Source organism: Trichosurus vulpecula, chromosome 1 (assembly GCF_011100635.1).
Source record: "Trichosurus vulpecula isolate mTriVul1 chromosome 1, mTriVul1.pri, whole genome shotgun sequence".
In the NCBI taxonomy this organism is placed as follows: Eukaryota; Metazoa; Chordata; class Mammalia; order Diprotodontia; family Phalangeridae; genus Trichosurus; species Trichosurus vulpecula.
Genome location: NC_050573.1, coordinates 77,348,412 through 77,368,651, shown reverse-complemented (window position 1 = coordinate 77,368,651; position 20,240 = coordinate 77,348,412). Strand labels below are relative to the sequence as shown.

Genomic DNA, 20,240 nt, shown 5'->3' with positions numbered 1-20,240 from the left:
TAAAGAGAAAGTTTGGGCTTCAGTCAAAGGATCAAACTTGAGGACCTAGAGGGCTAGATGTGGCCTTGAGGCTGCAGGCTTCCTGCCCCTTATATAAACAACCTGTACCGTGAGTGCACATCGAGGAGACCATAAGTTTATGAGATAATTGTTCACTATTATCTAACACTCAACAAGGCTTTACTTGTTTTACTATAGCCAGGCACAACTGAGGAACGTGGATACGAAGACAAGGAAAAACAAGGTTCCCCAAGGAGCCCACGTTTTTAATAGGGAGACAATATGCAATTAACTATGTATGTACAAAAAATATTCTGTGTTAATGGGGATCTGGGGGGTGGGAGTCCTTGGGAAGGACCAGGACAGGTCTCTAGCAGGTGAAGTGAGTGAGATTTCGGCTGAATTCTGAAAGAAGTCAGAGAAAGCATTCCAGGATGAGGGGATTGTCATGGAAGGTGCAAGGAGTTGGGGGGTAGGAGTTTCTTAGGCAAAGAACAGCAGAGCAGCCCAATGTCACTGGATCTTAGAGTATATGGAAAGGAGGAAGATTAAAAAAATAGGAAGGGGTTGTAAAGGGCTTTAAATGGCAAACAGGACTTCCTATCTGATCCTGGAGGTAATAGGAAGCCACTGGAATTTATTGAGTAGGGTGGGTGAGAGATGGTTGGTCACACCTGTGATCTAGGAAATCATTTTGGATGCTAAGTGGAGGGCAGATTGTTTTTTGTTTGTTTTTTATTTATTTTCAGTTTTCAACATTCACTTTAAAATTTAAATTTAAAGTTTTAAATTTTCTCCCCCTCTTACTCCTCCCCCCTTCCCAAGACAGCATGTAGTCTGATATGGGCTCTACACATACATTCCTATTAAACACATTTTCGCATTAGTCATATTACATAGAAGAATTATAACAAATGGACAAAACCATGAGAAAGAAAACAAAAGAGAAAATAGTCTGCTTAGCTCTGCATTCCAACCCCATAGTTCTTTCACCGGATGTAGATGGCATTTTCCATCATGAGTCCTTTGGAAAGGTTTTAGGTCCTTGCATTGCTGAGAAGGGCTAAGTATATCAAAATCAGTCCTTGCACACTGTGGCTGTTTCTGTGTATGATGTCCTCCTGGTTCTGCTTACTTCATTCAGCATCAGTTCATACAAACCCAGATTTTTCTGAAGTCTGCCTGTTCATCATTTCTTATAGCACAATAGTATTCCATTACATTCATATACCACAACCTGTTCAGCCATTTGCCAATTGATGGGCATCCCCTCAAATTCCAGTTCTTGGCCGCCACAAAAAGAGCTGCTATAAATAATTTTGTACATGTGGGTCCTTTCCCCACTTTTATGATCTGTTTGGGATATAGCCCTATAAGTAGTATTGCTAAGTCAAAGGGTATGCATATTTTTATAGCCCTTTGGACATAGTTCCAAATTGCTCTCCAGAATGGCTGTATCAGCTCACAGCTCCACTAACAATGAATTAGTGTTCCAACTTTCCCACATCTTCTCCAACATCATCTTCCTGTTTTGTCATGTTAGCCAATCTGACAGGTGTGATGTGGTACCTCAGAGTTATTTTGATTTGCATGTCTAATCAACAGTGATTTAGAGCATGTTTTTCATTCTCTATATATTTTAGAAATGAGGCCTTTATCAGCGACACTAGTTTTCTGGTGGAGCGTAGCTTGTAATGAGGACTTGGGACAAAGTCTTGGGGGACGTTCATGGTGAAGGCGCATGTCCTAGATGAAGATCCAGCAAAGGAGACTTTGAAAGAGCATTCAGAATGGTAGGAGAAGAACTATTACAAAAACCTAGAGAGGATATCTAGGAGCAGATGGTGTTCATCACTGTGAGCAGCTGGGTGGTACAGCAGACAAGAGTACTAAGCCTAACTTCAGGAAGACCCGAGTTCAAATGTGGCCCCAGATACTTTCTAGCTGTTTGACCCTGGGCCAGTCATTTAACTTGTTTGCTTCAGTTTCCTCATTTGTAAAATGGGGATACTAGCACCTACCTCCCAGGGTTATTATGAGCTTCAAATAATATTTGTAAAGCATTATATAGACGCTAGCTACTAAAGACTGAAGAAAGGTCAGGTAGGATGAGGATTGTAACTTTGGAGGTAACAGTTTCATGTGAATAATGAGGTCAGCAGCTAGACTACGGAAGTTTTGCAATTGGCAAGAGGAATGGAAGTGGCCCCTGGTATAGATGGTTTCCCCAAGTAATTTAAAAAGAAAGGAAGGAGAAATATCAGATGACAATAGGGACGGCCAGATCAAGAGGTTTTAAGGATGGGGAAAACATGGATGGGATTGTAGCAGGGAAGGAGCCAGTAGATAGGAAGAGACTGAAGTTTAGAGAGTAGGGATGATGGTGGGTGGGATATCTGCTAGAGAAGATGGGAGAGGAAAAGTTGAAGGGGTGGCTTTAGCAGAGACAGGTGTGATGCAGGGAAACAGTAGAAGATGTCAGTGATATGAGATATTGGGGGAAGAAGAGAAAACCTCAATTTTTTGTTTGGGTTCAGTAGAAAATAAGGAACCCAGTTGAGAGGATGAGAAAAGGAGGCACCATGGGAGCTCTGCAAAGCGATGAGGAGGACTGGATTAGCTGGTGAGGTGAGCGGGTTGGTGAATTGATTAGGGAGGTGTGTAAAAGGATTGCCTTGCTGCAGTGAGGGTCCAGCTAAGATCATGCGACATAAATTTGTGGCGGACCCAGGCAGCAGGGTTTCACGATTGTTCAGTGGCATTTGAATCTGAGTGAGGGAGGAGGATAGTGGGAGTGGGTCAGTTGAGTGGATCAGCAGGGTTTTGTGACTGTCTCCAACTCTGTTCAGTGGTGCTTGAATCAGTGAAGGAGAATGTTGGACTCAACCCAGGGTTCGGGTTTATCACGGTGCAACTGGCCACAGGACAAGGAATATAAGCGTATAGAGGATAGTGTAAATTCACCCAGGTTCATCCAGGTGTTTAGAAGAAGGGAGGAGCCAGCGTAGAGGTGTTTGTCTGGGTGTATCAGTAAGGCAATGATAACAATGTAGATGAAAGAACCCAAGGGTGGGCAGCATGGAGGTCATGCTGGGGTTAGGAGTTCTAAAGCACAAAGAAAGATGGAATGATAAAGGATTCTAAGATAAAGGAATTTCCAAGTCTGTTAACATGGAAGAGAACAGCTGTGGGTGATAGCAAGATGGGGGACATGACCACCAGAGGTATTTATCAGAGGTGGATTAGATCATGGAAGTAAGTAAATTGAGGAACTGTGAAATTAGATATTTGAGGGAGAGGGGCAGCTAGGTGGTGCAGTGAGTAGAGCATTGGCCCTGGAGTCAGGAGGACCTGAGTTCAAATCCGACCTCAGACACTTGACTAGCTGTGTGACCTTGGGCAAGTCACTTAACCCCAATTGCTTTGCCAAAAAGCAAAAAAAAAAAAAAAAAGATATTCGAGGGAGTCTCGATATGTATGTTGAAATCTGATTGTATAAAGACAGGAAGTATGGCAGAGAGGAAAGCTGTGAGTCAGGCAATAAACTCATTTATTGTCCTGGACACCTGTAGTTTATAGCTGATAAGGTGATTTTGCCACAGCAGACACCTGAAGCAGGTAGGATGTGAACTTTTTTTTTTTAACAGAGGTACAAACCAGGGGGTGTAAGAGTTCAAGGGCTAAAAGGGAGCCCTATTGGTTGAGTACAAGGAAAGCTAGTTGTAAGTGGCACTATAAATGACTCCCTTTGCATCCCTCGTGGTAACTAGGACCTCTTTATGAAGATCGTCACATTTGTACGTCAAGCTCTGAATTCTCCCTTGCCCTCCAGTCTTGCACCTTCAACTGCCTATTGAACATCTTAAAGTCAACATGTCTAAAACTGAACAAATTGCTTTTCACCCTAAACTGTTTCCTCTTCCAAACTCCTCTGGTGATGTGGATGATACCACCATCATCCCAGGTACAAAACCTAGCTGTGCTCCTTGAGTCTCCATTCTCTTTCATTCCCCAGAACCATTCTGTTGTCAATCCTGTCAATTCTACAGCCACATCTCCATAAGCACTTCCCTTCCCCCTCAAAACCCCTCCTCTGACACTGCCAACTGCTCTGGTGTAGACCCTTATTACTTCACATCTGGACTATTGAAATAGCCTTCTGGTTGGTCTCCCTACTCTAATCTACTCTTCACTTGGATGCCATGGTGATCTTCCCAAATCCCAGGATTGACAGACCATGTGAATTTCCTACTCAACAAACTCCATTGGCTCCCTATTGCTTCCTGGATCAGATCAAAAAATGGCTTTTAAAGCTCTTCATAACCTGGCCCCTTCCTACCTTTCTCTCTGACCCTATCGCCAATGGATCTTGTAATACACTTTGCACGAACATGTGTTTGCATGTTGTGTCCTCCATTATAATGTACTGAAGGCAAGGATTGTTCTTGCTCTTCTTCGTATTATCGGTTGTTTTCACAACATTAGATACGATGGTATATAATATACATGGAGCCCTTTGAGATTTGCCAAGTGACTTATACACGCTAACTTGTATTCCTAACACTTAGCACAGTGCTTGGTACAAGGTGAACAGTGAAATGCTTGTTTACTAACTAGGCTCCTGAAACCCTGTCCCAAACACTGACAGAAGCTAGAGAGCATCACCACCACTGCTCCCTGTCCTCTAGATTGTAAGGCTAAGGCCGGATACTTTGGAAGCTCATTGACGCCCCCTGGTGGCAATCAGCTTTATTCAGACATCAACTATGCTTTGTGCTTTCCCTTTTGTGCTCTGGGTAATCCCTCTCCTGGGTTCTTAAAAAGGTATAACCTCAAAATAAGACCCTTTTCTTTCACCTTACTCCTTGTTCCCAACTTTTAGCCCCAACCTAAGCTCCCACAAATTTAGGTATTTTACTGTCTGGGCTGGAAAATTTAACTCAGTTCACTACCACCTTACTTTGAATGTTTCCCCCTCTTCGTTTCTTTGGAGAGGTATTTTGTCTACTCCCATTTTTCCTGCCTCTAATCACCTTTCTTCTCTGAGCCCCCAATATTTATCTCTGACCTGTGGTATAACTCAACTTTCCCTAACTACATGTAAAATACTTAAGTGATTGTGTACAAAGCACATTACTACGCACTGGAATACATACAAAGAGAAATGCAAGCTAGTCCTTGCCCTCAAGGAGTATATATTCTAACAAGACAACACATAGAGATTTTAGCTCCAAGACATATGGAAAGGTCCTGTGGTCCTTAGGGTTACAGCGGTCAAGGTGATGGTAACAGATCCTCTTTAATATCATTCCCTACTAAAACCAGATGTTTCTGATCCTGGAACTCTCTTCTTTGGGTCTTCAGTAGCTTTGATGAGGGGGAGAGCCAAGAGCCGCATTGCTGGGCTCCATCTCCACAAAAGTTGTTTCCCCTGACTGTGGCTTTAAGGGCTAGTGGTCTGGTGGGGCTATACAAGTTTCTGTCTCCCATCCCCAGGGCTCTTTGGCTCATCTGCCTTTTGGTGGCCATTGGTGAGCAGTTAGTGTTCGGACTGGCAATGGCAAGCCCCTTGCTCGCAAAGGTATCTTTGTAGACCTGCATCGTCTTTGCCCATCTTTAATCATTTGAGCACCTGAGGAAGCACCCACGTGCCCAAAGAGGACAAAGGAGGGTGCAACGTTCACCAAAAAGCCCAAAGGCAGCTTTCAACAAGACAAAAATGCAGCCCCTCCATCACCTCAATGATAAGGCTCAGACAAAGCCAGGCCAGAGCTAACCCTGGCCCGTCACAATCTGCACAAGGGTCCAGGCCGAAGGAGATGTGGTGTGATCTGATTGGCACATGTTGTCTCTCATCTCTCCCTCAAGGTGTCTTGCTGCTTTAGGAAGGCTGGCTTGACTTGTTAAAAGGAGACAAACAAGTGTGGGGATTAGAAAGAACCTCTCAGGTGGTTTTACGCTATGGGGACCATAGAGTTGAGAAGAGAGACATGTTGAAGTGGAAAGAGAATTGGTCTTGGAAATTCAAAAGATTCTTAGGCTCCAATGCTGACATTACATGGACATGGGAAAATCTGCTTCACTTTTCTGAGCCTCAGTAAAACTGGGATCATATCCATAGTACCTACCTTACTCGGTTATTAAGATCAAATGAGACAATGTAGTAGAGCACCTAGTTAGATGTATAAATGCCTGCTATTATTAAACAGAATTGTAAGGGACCTTGGAAGCCCTCTAGCCCATTCCTTTGTTTTACAGATGAGGCTACTGAAGCAGAAAGACTTTCTTGACAAAGCTCACCCCAGTAGTAAGATGCAGAGCTAGGCAATCTGGCTCCACTAGTCATTCCTAGGCCAGTGCATCCAAGCTCTTCCAGCCTTGAGCCTAGGTCTCCCTAGTCCCTCTGCACACACACAGTGTGAACCAAAAGGCTAGTAAAGGGCCTGTTCTCTCAGAACAGAAGTAGCACGTGTACACAAGCTGTTTGGGAATCCCTAGACACTTGCCTAGGGGAGAGGAGCACCACTTTGGAAATGCATAAGCTTTACCTTAGTGAGAACCTGTCCTTATAGGTTTTACAAAGAGCAAGAGAGGCTGTCTGTCTCAGACCTTCAAATGGAAAATATTGCCAAGTAAGGAGTAAGAAACAGGGCCATACTGCATAGGAATTATTTCATAAAGAAATTTAGCCACCCTCTCTGCTTCAAGGTGTGAAACATAGGAAATGAGATGGCAACCCTCTCCCACACTGGGAGGTTAAAAAGGGTTACTATGCAATGTTCTAAGACACATTTTCAAATTCCATGGTTTTAACTGTGCTAAAATTTGGTTCTTTGGTGAGTATTGATGGATGAAGGAGATAGAAAATTGTGGCTTTTGTTTTTCATTAATAATTCATTGAGATGGGAAGTGCCTCTGTGACTACAGTAGATGAAAAGAAAAAAAAAACCAGAAGAGATCTAGGCTGAGTTCATTGAAGATGTCCTTTGCTAGGTACAGCAATGACTATGAACATCATGGATTTGGACTAGAAAAAGTTAAGGTCCTCTTAACTCTAAAAGCCTGCAGCTGTCTGCGATTGCTAATGGAACTTTAATGGCAAAATGACAGTTAATGAAAGGCAAGTGTTTTGGCAAACTGGTGCTCCAGTAGTACTGCATGTGATTGGAAAAATGGAGCCTCTCCAGTGTACTACGTAGGGCAATGTAATAAGGTTTCTCTATAAAATTGACCCTCCCTCCACTCCATGCCTTCCCCTGGCAGAGTGCCTTCCATTCAGTCAGTACTTGTCTTTTATCTGTTGTAGCCTGGTTTCCCCCATTGGAAGGTAGGCCCTTTGAAGGCGGACATTTTCTTTTTGCCTTTCTTTGAATCCCTGGCAATTGCAAAGTGCCTGGCATATAATGATGAAGTAATAAATGCTTAACTTGCCTTAACCATAAATGGAAAAAAGGGTGAGGGAGACCCCTCTCAGGGGGCATGGAGAAGGGAGGTACTGGATTAGTATGGGGGCATTAAGACAATTTCCACTTTTCCCCAACACCTCAAAGTGTCTAAATTCCTTATCTTATATCCTAAATCTGCCTTTCCACCGTTACTTATTCTATTTATGGGTAACACCACAGAGCATTACAGTTGGAAGGGGCCTTAGAGCAAGAGTTAGGTGCTGATCTTTGATCAGTCATTGCACCGAATTGGTGCCAGATGGGTGGGATTGTCAAGCCCTAAGGAGTGACAGGTTAATTCAGGGCAGGCATCATTAATCAGATACATTTTGTCCTTCTCTTTATCTCAGAAGAGGAAAAAAAAAAAGAGGGGGATTGCTAGGTCAAGGGGTCAATGGATTCTACCGTAGTGGCAAGTAATCAATAAAACGGTGGATTATTGTCAAGGGAAACCAGTGCAGGTTAAAGGTACTAGGAAAATGGGTACAGGTCTAGGGACCAGAGGATTGAGAGGAGCATGTAAAGTAGCATAAGTGGGAGATAAGGCTCCCAATCGCTCACACTCGGGGTCAGAGAGTTTGAGGAGCCCCTGAGTAATGTAAAGGGTAATCAGCAAACACGATTTTTAGGCTGGCAAGGCGACTGTACATCGTCTGCTCCAGTGGAGCCTCCCAACCACCTCGTGAAGTTCCGAGTCACAAAAGCACCACCAACGGTCCCTCTACCGAGAGAGATCGGCCCGGGGCGCGGCAGTTTACGGTCTCAGAAAGCTGCCGGGGGCCCGGGAGAGGTTAAGTGATTAGCCCAGGGGAGCACAGCCAGCTGGTCAGAGGCCGAGGCTGAACTTAGGGTCTTCGGACCCTGAGGCTGGCTCTGTATCCTAATCCACAAAGCCTCCATCTTCATTTTAAAGAGAAGTGAAGGGACCTGCCCACGGCCGCAAAGCTTGCGAGCGTCAGGCAGCATTTGAACTCGGGGCTTCCTGATTCCAAGCCACGCAGCGAAACTTGAAGGTGGAGGGCTCAGGCTGGCCCTCCTCGCGGCGCCCTTTGCCCAGCCCCATCAGCTTTCCTCCCTCTTTGGCTGGGGTTCCTCACCCTGTTCTGAATTGGGTAGAATTGGAATCACGGCAGTCGCTTAAAATTCTGGCTCTGCTTCTTCCTGGCTGTTATGATCCTGGACAAGTCGACATACCTCTTTAGACTTCGGTTTCCTCATCTGTGAATAGCAGGGAGTAGATACGACGACCCGCTTCGGATCGGATCCTTCAGTATCTGCAGCCGCCGCAGTGCCGGGGAGCTGGAGCGGAGTCCCAGTAACCGCCCCTCACGCGTCTGCGTCTGCGCCGCTATGAATCCAGGATGGCGGCCCCCCTCGGAGGTATGCCCCTTATCACGTGACTACGGCAACTCCCGGCAACCAGGCCAAGATAGGGTAGAGAGAAAACGCATCACTAACACGTGACCAGGAACGCCCGAGACGCCACTGTCACGTGCCACGGACCACGTTCTCCACTCCCCCCCCCCCCATACCCCCCCAACTCTACGAAGGGTCCCCCGCTGAAGAGCCTGCGCGGAGAAAAGCGGAGAGAAAAGGGGGCGGGGCGCCATCGGTCACGTGCCTCCATCTTTCCGGCGCGCGCTCCCGCCCGCCTGCCCGCCCGCTCGCCCCCGGTCCCGGCTCCTCCTCCTCCTCCTCTCGCCATTGCAGTCGGACCGAGCAGCCCAGCGCACCGCGTGGTTGGGGGACCCGGGGGCTGTCGCTGGAGGAGGCAGCGGCGGCGGCGGCTGCTGCTGCTGGCGAGGGGGTGCCGACAAGGTAAGGGCGGGCCCCGGCGGGGCTCTCCTCCTTCCCCCTCCCCCCTGCGCACGGCGGCCCAGCGGCCTCCCCCCGGGCCCGGTCCCCCGCGGGCGTGAGACAGGGAGCCGGGGCCCCTGACGCGCCGTGCTGCGCCCCCGGGGGAACGGCGCGGTGGCTGCCCCTGGGCCTCGGCGCCGGCACCGGTCCTCGCCCGCCCCTCGCTGCCGGGCCCCCTCCCCCATCCCCGGCCTCGCTCCCGCGCTCGGCCGTTACTCTCCCCCATTGTGCCGAGGATACAAAATGGCGGCGGTGAGGCCCCGGTGCGCGCGCATGTTCCCTTCATCCTCACGCCCCCCAGCCCCGTGCCCGGCGGAGCCTCGCGCCGGTGTCGGCGGCATGCGCGTGCTGGTCCCGCACACTGCCTCCTCTCACGGGCCCGGCCCGGCCCCGCTAGGGAGGGCGTGCGTGCGTGCGTGCGAGCGGGCTGGCTGCTGCCTGCCGGCGCGGCCTCCGGCTTTGTCCTCCGTCCACGCCCCCCCTCCCCTGGGCTGCTCCTCCGGGACCCGCGGGCACAGCAGGGATCCCGCCCGCCCACTCGGGAGGCAGCTTGGTCTATCTCCTTGGCCAGGGCAAAGGCTCTGGACGGCCTCCGCGGGCCCGCGGCACACGCCCCTTTTTGGTAGAGCATCCCCACCGGCTACTCCCTTTATCATCCATCCCCGCTCGCGGCCCTGCCCAGCCGCGCGTCCGGGCATCGGGGGCAGACTGGGCAGCAGGCAAGGGCGCGTGGGCCGCTGGAGGGGCGAGCCTCGCCAGGGCCTTTGTGCGGATTGTGACGGGCCAGGGTTCTCTTTGGCCTGGCCTTCTCCGAGCCTCATCGTTGCCTATTCCGAGGTGATGGAGGGGCTGCGTTTTTGTCTTGTTGGAAGCTGCCACTGGGCTTTTTGGTGAACGTGGCAGCCTCCTTTGTCTTCGGGCGCGTGGGTGCCCCCTTAGGTGCCCAGACCGGAGTCCGGAGTGGCCTATGGTCTTCCATTTCCATACAGGCATTATGCTTGTAGATCTTGTCCATGCTGCTTCAGAAAAGGGAGGTGGAATGGGGAATGACTTGGGTATATGTATCTCTAACGATGTTTTCTGTAGTCAGAGAAAAGGGAGATGAATACTTGCCATTAGGGAAACTTTTTCATACCCCTTCCCCCTTCCAAAAAAAAAAAAGGGGAACGAATCAATAGTAATGGGTGTTGAGATTGTCAAGCAAGTCATCTTCGAGACTGGAGATCTGATTTAAGCCTTCCATTGTTCCCTCATGGATTTCACTGATTTGAGCTTTTCTTACATTTATAAGTTTAGATTGGTGAGAAGTTGTATTTCCTACGTCTTTGTAATCTCATATTGAATCAAGCTATTAGGATGCTAAGGTACCAAATTTAGTCTTGCAGCAGCCCTGATGATGAAGTGTGAAAATCAAGAATAGTGAAAAGGTGAATTCAAAGATGTGAGAGGAAGAAATTCTCATGCCACTTCTCTGTTATTTTGCAGACCTGTATCCTTGTCTTTGCCCATCTTTAATCATTTTTAAAAGCAATCTCAGCTCTTGACCAGCTACCCACATTTTTCAGAGATTGTGAATGAAATCTGGTTGCCTTTTGTTCTCCACCTAAATGCTGGAGGAAGCTCTACACTTAGTGTAGAACCTGGCCTCCCTTACATCAGGGTCAGGTTTTTTGCTCTATAGAAGCTTAGGATCTAAAAAGGCTTAGTGGCTTGTGAATCACTACAATTGAACTGTCTATAATCATGTGGAAGTCTTCTCACTGAAGGAAAATGGCCTTAGGCAACAATTTCTTCAAATGTTTCCAGTATACTCACAATTCTGCAGGCTTATTTTCTGTGGACCATTGGAATCAGATTGTGTTTTCCTCATATTTGAGTATTTGTGTTCAAGTGGTATGTTGGCAGTATTAGTGTTAATATTTTGGTTTTCCAGAGTCTCAGAATGTGGTGATGTTCTGTACATTCCATCTAAGCATCTATTTGTGATAGACTAGAGGAGGAATTGGAGGAGGAGCAAGTGTTAGGAGAGAGTTCCTTGAGAATAGCATCTTCCTTATTTGTGGTAACAAATACCTTGTCTACCCACCTTTTCTCTGGTTGGTCTTTAACAGGACTTACATATTGAGAATGAAATCTGCTTTTAAAGTTTGGTTTGGGCTGGTACCTAACTTCTACATGGACCCTGAGTCTTTATTTAAATTGTTCAAATTTTATCACTCACTGCTTAAGAGAAAAATTTGTTCTTTGCGATGTGTGGCATACAAACCTATGTCTCAGGATACAAACCTATGTCTCTTGATCCCAAGGCTATTGGTCTTGTCTTCCATACAAAAGTTCTACCTCTTGACTGATGGAATGGGTTCCATATTTCTTGCTACAGTTTTTGATTGCTTAGGCTACAATAACTTTAGCTTATTCTTTTTTTCAGGTAAGTGGGTGTCTACTCTTGCCAGGCATAAAAATGTTAGCAGACATAATGCTTCTAAACATGAGTTAGGTGTATTTTGTTTTGTTCATCCTCATCACTTCATTAATTTTGTGTCTCCTAGGGTATATGATCTGTTAAATATCCAGAGACTCTACCAAGACAGTACTTTACAGGTATAACAGTATAGTTGGCAACTGGTGAAGTTAAAACAGAATTAGAATGATTGCTACTCTTAAGTGTCCATGAAAAGGGATGACCAGTTGAATTCTCACCCCCTTCCCCACTTCCTCATGGCTTAAGTTACCGAGGTTGCATTAGGGGCTATCTTTTATGTATACTATGTCTGAAATTCTTAGGGAAATGTGTAATGGTAATAGTTGAAAATAATCATTCTTATTAAGTTATTTTAACATGTGTAAAATGCCTTCAACTAAACTAAGAAAAAGCTGTACTCTGGATATTTGAAATGTTGAATCATTTCATCAGAGTTAGTTCCGATGGAAATTTGAATTTTGAAATTATTTCTTTGAATAATGCTTATTCTTAGTACTTTAAATGATTTTGGTTAGAATTAATGGTTGTCAGTCAGCAAGCATTTATTAAGTGCCTATATTATGGGGCCTTTAGACGCTGTTGCTAAGCAACAGGAATACGTAGAAAGGCAAAGGTCCCTGCCCTCAACAAACTTACATTCTGGTGGGGGAGACAGGTATGCAAACAACACGGTACATACGGGAAACATATACAGTGTAAAGGGAGGCTAAAGATGAAGAGTCAACTTTTGGTTATTCCATAATGGATTATTAGATTATTTGATTCTCTATTTTTTTCCTCTCCCTGCTGACTTACTGCCTTTTCATTTTTTTTCCCACCACTGCCAGAGAGATAGCTTTGATAAATGAAATGGAGCACATAGAATTCACTTTTCCTTCTTAGTTTAATGGTTTTGTGCTCCGAGATGGGAACCACTAGCCCAAAGGGGATTTTTGCATTTTACATGGGTTTTAGTAATCACATACTACATATATTCCTCTGACTTTAGCCTTAACTAATCAAAACTTAGCACTACTGTTGTTTGGGACCTGACTTAATGAGCGATAAGTGAAAGAGATTGCTGGTTAGTTGTTACATCACAATAAACAGGCAATTCCTTCTTATAAATGGAAGATGGTAAAACAGTTTTTAAAATGTTTTACATTGAATTAGTTACGTGAGAATGTATTTATGTGAGGGTTTCATTTTATAGCATAATCTTACTGCTTATATTTGTATTGGATCTTAAGTTTACTATGTGGCATTGATACTCAGTTTCCAGGTTGACAGCTTCAGATTTTTGTTAAGTCAGTTAAATTATTTTCAGTTCAACTCTTCATAAGACCTGAAGATCTAAAGCAATTACCACTTCATTTCACTGGTCAGTCAGAGATAGATAAATGGGGTTTGCTTGGGCTAATGTAAAGGCCAGGGCTCAGTGCCTGTTGAATCTTATTCCCTCTGGGATTTGTATTCACTCCCAGGCCCTTATTAATACTTGACTGATCCATTATTTCATTAGTGTAGAAATTCTAGTCACTGATGGATAGTGCTTTCCTAACTAGAGCTAGTATTGGTAGAAGCATGTTTAAGAGTTGCTATGGGGAGAAAATCATCACCTTTAATCTAATTTGTTAATTTATCCAAATTTAACTAAGTTGGTCCTTGGACAGCCTACATTTAAGCCATTACTAAACCCCTTACCTGAAGCCTTTCCAGCTGTAGAACTTGGCAGATGTTGTGCTCAGATGATAATAAGATTCAGGAATCTAGGATCAAAACTCCCTCCTCCCATCTCAAACCTTAACCACCTAGGATCATCCCCTACCATTGTGAACTCTCAGAGGAAAACTTATTAAATGTAACCAGATTTTTACTAAATATTATAACAATTTACATTTGTATAGCTTTATGTTTTACAAAGTACCTTCTTTGCAGTGATATTAGATAGGTAGTATAACTTTGAAAGCAAGTTATTTTCGTTTTGTAAGTTTGGAGGACTTTCCTAGGGGCACGTAATTATTAAGTGTTGGAGCCCTGATGATGCCAATCTAATTCTTTCCTGCCTTCAAGTCTAGTGTGCTTTTTATCCACTTTTATACCTGAAGCTGATTTTTGTTTTGAATGTTCTTAGGTGGCCTTGGTTGATGTGCAGGATAGGGTCGATATAGGAAACTTCTGAAGTGAGAATTCCATTTGAAGAACTAGGAATCTCCTCTTTTTAAGTCAAGTTGAAAGAATCTTGTGGTAATTGTCAGATGGCAGTTTAATTGTTTTCTTTGCATTATCCATGCTGTAGATATTCTCTTCGAGGCAAATGAAATAGACTAGTGATCTGGGGGAAAAGAACTTGATTCCTCAATCATTAAAATTCTTTAGTGTAGGAATTTTTTCTCGTTAAGATGCTTTTCCTCTAGTTGTTGAATATTTAGAAATGGAATCTCAGGCTTTAATAAGACGCATCCATCAAGTTTGTTTGGTTTTTTGTTACATGAATGGAATTAGGATTCTAGGCCTAACATTTTTGTTAGCGTCTAGAAGCTTTGCACTAGCAAAGATATATGCATAGAATAGACACTACTATCCTGAAGGACTATGGGAAAGTAATTTCCCATGGAAAACCTAACAGCCTTTATGGAGAACAATAGAAATGCATACTTGCTATAATCAATTATCCATTAATATTTTACCCTTTCTCTCAGAATATTCCAAGCCATACTAGCTCTACTTTTCATTATATGCCTCATTTATTTCTCAAGTTGGTAACGTCATTTATCTCCCAACATTGTACCTCCCCCACAAGATTTTTTTTTTTGATCTTCTCAAAGATTTCAAAAATGTTCAGCCTTGTGTAGCTTGGAGAGCAGTTTCTTAAGGCACAAAGAATCCATCTATGTGTATGCTTCTTCACAGCTGAATAAAAGAGAAAGCAGTGCCTTGATCAAAGCAAGAGTTTGAACAGGACTGGGTTAATTCTTCCATACTGTGGTTTAGTTGTATTTCACAGCTTCAATCAGTTATTTCTTTATAAAATTAGAATCATAAAGACAGTTAAGTGTTGTAGAAGCTTTAGGGGCTGTGTGCCAGAGATTGTGTGCATCACTTAAAAACCTTCTTGGAAAGGTATTGCCTTTTACAAAGAATAGATTTTAGAATAGAACTGAATTTGTGAGATATATTCCACAACTATTCATTACCAAGGGATTTTTAAAATTGGCTTAGATATATGAGATAAATAGAACAGCATATCAGTTTGTTAGGCTATAAAGGAATTTGACTATAGCTTTTTAAAATGCTCTGATAATTACTCCTTAATTTTATCCATAAAAACATACGTCATTTATTGCCATATAATTGCACTGTGGCCTGATGCTAGAGAAAATGGTGAGATGATTTATCAAAATTAGGCAGTGACATGTTGTGAGACACATTAAATTACTAAGGCTTTTAACAACCTACTTGATTTCATTCATTGATATTATTGTCTTGGAGGCAGTAATAAGAATACAGTAAATAAAAGCGTCCTGCTTTTTAAACTTCAAACTCTAGTAACTCATAGTTCGTACTTTTTCGTTCTTTTATTTTTAAGTTACTGATACATTTTATTTCATATTACCTTCATTTCTTCATATAGTCCTTTCATTATGTGACAAAGCTATCCCTTTTAACAAAGACCAAAAAGCAAAGAAGGGAAAAAAAAGCAGCTTAGCAAAACTAAACACATCAAGTAAGTCTGTTGGTATATGCAGTATGCTACATCTGTAGTTCCCCACCTTTGCAAATAAGAGAGAGGTGCGTTCTTTCCCTGCCTGCCCCCCCCCCCCTTTTTTTGATAGCCAGGCCTGTGAATAGCTATCATTGGTTGAGGAGCTCCCAGAGAAGAACCTCATCTGCCAATGCAGATCTGCTGTATATTGGCAATATAGCCTTAGAGAGTTTCTTGGGACAGAAGCGAAGTGCCTTGTTTAGGGTCACACAGCCAGCCGGTATGTGTTAAAGGTGGAACTTGAATCCAGGTCTTTCTCACTCCAAGACCAGTTCTCTGTCACCATACTTTCTCCTCAGGGCCAAACTCAGTCATCATAATTTTGGTACCATATCAGTTTCATTTCCACATATGTTCCTCTCCCCCTTCTTAGCTAGAGAGATGTCTCATAACAAAGAATAAAAAAGAAAAAAAAAAGTAGTTCAGCAAAACTAACCAATTATTTTTCTTTTTTGACTCAAGCTTGGTCATTGTAGTTATATAGTATTCACTTTTTTAAAATGTTACTCTTTCCATTTACATTATTTTCATTTTGTATGTTTTCCTGTTTTTTCCTTTCTGCATCAATTCATGTGTCTTCCCAGGTTTCTATATATTCTTCATGTTCTTTGTTTCCTACGGTGCAGTAATATTCCATTACATTCATGTATCACAAAGATGGGCATCTACTTTGTTTCCAGGTCTTTGCTGCTACAAAATGCTGCTATAAATATTTTGATGTATGTGGAACTTTTTCTGTCTTTTGACCTCTTTGGGTTATGTGCTAAGCAGTGGGAACTCTGGGTTAGAGAGGATGAGTGTCTGACTCTGTTAACATAATTCCAAACTGCTTTTCAGAATAGTTGGAGCAACACTACCAATATGACATTTGTGTTTATTTCACACATATTGTCATACCCGAGTGTTTCTAGATTTTAAAAAAAGATTATAAACAGATTTTAGCCCAAATAATATAAACAAGTTCATTGTTGTTGTAAAGGGCCTGATGTGTAACTTCTTATTTTATGGAATCAAAGTTTGAAATGAAAAGAGTTCATCAATTTTTCCTGTGTTTGGGAGACTGGGCCACATAAAGAAGCATTGGTGGTGTTGCAAGGTGTTTTGGTTGGACATTTTTACTTTATTTGATTTGTGAACATCAAGGTCCATTATTGGCAGCTGTGATTCAGCCTTTATATTATAACCTTTAGATTGTGGTCCAGGCTAGTGACCATAGTTCTAACCCTTTTGGTAGAAACTGTCCCAGCTTGGGCCATATGTATGATTTATTATGCAAATACCTGATGATTTTTAAAGTTAGCATCTGGCTAGCTATTTTTCCTTAACAGTATTCCTATTCAACTAGTTAGAAACCTGAAGTATTTATTGAGTGATTGTGGCATCTGATGAGCTTGTTCATATGCATGTCATGACATCAGGACTTTTGAACTTCTTAAGCATGTAATTTTGCGTAGATTCCTGAAGTGAATTCTCTTGCACATCTGTATAAATGTAAAGCCTTTGAATTTCTAATTGGAACTATTAGGTAGTCCCAAGACCTTGTGGGATGATGTTAATTTGACCAGCAGAACTGTGTATGTAAGTACTGTCCTGTATGGTGTTGGCCTAGTACCTTGATGCTCATTTTAAAGTCAGCAGTTACACATACCGAAAGAGTGATTTGTCAGGAACTTATTATATTCATCAATTGTTCTGTTTTCTCCACTAGAAGATTATTCTCATGCAGACTGGATTATTTGAATGGAATAGGAATTCGTAGATTATAGTTGGGTTGTACTGACTACATTGTTATCTTAGCTGTGTTTGTATTTAAATTGTAAATGATAGAAAGCTGAGATCTGACGGCTTGTCTTGATTGATGATGTCATATCTTAACATATTTGACATGTGACATGTTATTTTGAGAAGATGTGTTCCTTCCTGAAGTGTTTAAGAGTCTCTCTCTATTGATGTTCTATTCTAACCCTCACACTAACTCCCAGAACCACTGCGCTGACACATCCCTTTCATCTGTAAAGTACCTTCAACACCATTGTTGTGGTATCACTTGAAAGTAATTTATAATTGGTTTTTGAAATCCTTAGCTCCTCAATGAATTGTTTGAAAACACAATAAAGCACTGTCCTACTGTGTGCTCTGGCTTCATTAGTATGACAAACAGCTTTACTTATACATGCATTTTAGTAAATACTGATGGAAGGTACAGTTTACTAGTCTGAACCATTTGGAACTAAATAACTTTTTCTGGTTTTTTAGATAAAAGTGACAGAATTGATACATCTAAGGACAACTGTCATACGGTTTGAAAAATTAGCAGAAATTTAATTCTCAGACACTACAAAAGAAATCCCAAGAAATAAAAAATGGTAAGCTGCTAATATTTTTAGCTCTTGCATGTGTGTGTTAATCTATTTCTCTTTAGGATTTATGATTTTGAATTATCTCCTTTCCAGCGGCCAATGCGTATTTTTGTGAATGATGACCGCCATGTGATGGCAAAGCACTCTGCTGTTTATCCAACTCAGGAGGAATTGGAAGCTGTTCAGAACATGGTATCCCATACAGAACGAGCACTTAAAGCTGTGTCTGATTGGATAGATGAACAGGAAAAAGTCAGTGGAGAGCAGCCTGAACCTGAGGCTATGGATGTGGTAGCTGAAGAAGAAAACAAAGAAGGGGGGTAAGTTTTTGGCAGACCAGTGAGTGTAAGTTTCTGCTTTCTTTAAAAAAAATAAAGTGACCAATTGGTAGTGGGATGATTGGGTTCCCAACTAAAGTGAGTCTACCTTCATAACATTTATTGGTTTGTCTCTCAGGGAACAGAAGACTGAGCACTTGACCAGAACTCTTCGAGGCGTGATGCGGGTTGGCTTGGTAGCAAAGGGTCTCCTGCTCAAGGGAGATTTGGATCTGGAATTAGTCCTTTTGTGTAAGGAGAAACCCACAACTGCCCTTTTGGACAAAGTGGCGGACAACCTGGGAGTCCAGCTTGCTGTGAGTATGGTTCTTGGCAGGCAATAGCCATGCCCGCTACCGTTAGCACAGACCAAGGATCATTTTTTGGAACCATTTTGTAAAATTTTACAAATTGCTGTCCTCATTTTAGGCCCATATTTTGTTTTTGTTTTTGTTTTTTTTTGGAGGGGGGAAGGCAGGGCAGTTGGGGTTACATGACTTGCTGAAGGTCACACAGCTACTAAGTGTTTCAAGTGTCTGAGGCTACATTTGAACTCAAGTCCTCCTGACTCCAGGGCCAGTGCTCTACTCACTGCACCACCTAGCTGCCCCCCTCCGCCCCCCATATTTTATATGTATTACACTGAATATTTTCACCTGTATGGTATTTGCCTGGTCTTTTAATTATTAATATTTCATACTTCATTATAAACCTATTTAATGAGTCGTGTCTGTAATAGTGCCCAAAACAAGACTAATTTGCTTGATAACAGAGTTATTAAAATCCAGATTGTTGTTTCCCTCTGAGAGTCAACTCTTGCTAGGACACCACATAATTGAAGTTCAGATAATCTGAAAAATACAATTTAGGCTCTGCTGCTCTATGTTGCTTCACATAGTAGATGTGTTCGTAGAAAGTTGCAGATAAATTGTGTGTGTGTATTTGAGTGGACTCAAGCTGTACTTATTTAATCCTCTATTAAATGCTTTTCTAAAGCACAAGATTTAGCATCTCTTAGCTTATCTTTTTTTTTTTAAGTTCAGGTTTTTGTGTGAATGAGATTTTCTTTAAGGAAGCCACCATCTTTCTCAGCTTTGAAATGACCACATGGGCATGTATGAGGGGGAGTCCATCAGACAGCCTGCTCAAATGACAAAGCTAATCAACAAACCCTTAATAATTGTCTCTCTCTTGCTATAGGGTTCTAGGTTGATATGCTAACTACAACCTAAGGTAAAAAGTGTTTTGAATATTTTGTTTTACGATTTTGTATTGCAGGCTATTACAGAAGACAAATATGAAATAATCCAATCCATTGGTGAAGCAGCAATTGTAATAAAAAATACAAAAGAGCCTCCATTGTCCTTGACCATTCATTTGACATCACCTGTTGTCAGGGAAGAAATGGAAAAACTTTTAGCTGGAGGTATGGAAGACTGAATATAGTCAGCAGTCGTCTGGAAACTTGAAAATATTGGTGTTTACTCACTATTTAAATGTGCTATTCAGTTTTAGATTGTATTGGTCAAATTATGCCTAAATAGATGTCATCACCTTGTCTTAAAGATAAATCTTGTGTTCACCTTTGTGAAACTTAAGGGGATTGACAGTGGTTGTGCTAAAATTGAGTAGCACTTTTCATTTGGGACTTCACCATTTTCATTTGGGGCCGTTAGTGTGTTCATGTAAATGTTGTGAAATTGTTTTTGTGTCAGTCCATTATGTGGCCCTTCGAAACCGTGAAAACATGGTAACTTTAAAACTCTTAAAATTGTTCAAGACTGCTGAATGAATTCTGCATGTTCATGAAGTTGGAGATATGCAAACAGTTTGTGTTGCTGCAAAAATGACAGGTGCTTCATTTGGTCTCTTCATCTGGCCATTTTTAGTGGTTGAAGTTTACAGAATTCCCAAAGGTGTGATGTGGAGTTTTGGATAAAGTTAGACTCTCGTCTAATTATGTTTTTGAAATAATAAGATGACTTAATGTCTGATCATTTGAAAATTTTTTGTGTATTACTCCAATGAATGAAT

General features: G+C 42.6%; 1 protein-coding gene across 3 annotated transcripts in view; it reads left to right on the top strand.

Annotated features, from left to right (window-relative positions):
• The first annotated feature begins 8,929 nt into the window (after positions 1 to 8,929).
• The window catches only part of ILF3 (interleukin enhancer binding factor 3), a 33,231-nt gene continuing 21,920 nt past the window's right edge, over positions 8,930 to 20,240 (top strand). For 2 of the 3 annotated variants that reach the window (XM_036741367.1, XM_036741369.1), the window contains exons 1-5: positions 9,018 to 9,263; positions 17,786 to 17,895; positions 17,983 to 18,209; positions 18,346 to 18,523; positions 19,485 to 19,632. In XM_036741367.1, coding sequence (XP_036597262.1) covers positions 17,893 to 17,895; positions 17,983 to 18,209; positions 18,346 to 18,523; positions 19,485 to 19,632 — 556 coding nt within the window. In that variant the 5' untranslated portion in view covers positions 9,018 to 9,263; positions 17,786 to 17,892. Of the gene's footprint in view, positions 9,264 to 17,785; positions 17,896 to 17,982; positions 18,210 to 18,345; positions 18,524 to 19,484; positions 19,633 to 20,240 lie in introns of all 3 variants that reach the window. The other variant, XM_036741368.1, reaches the window with a different exon arrangement.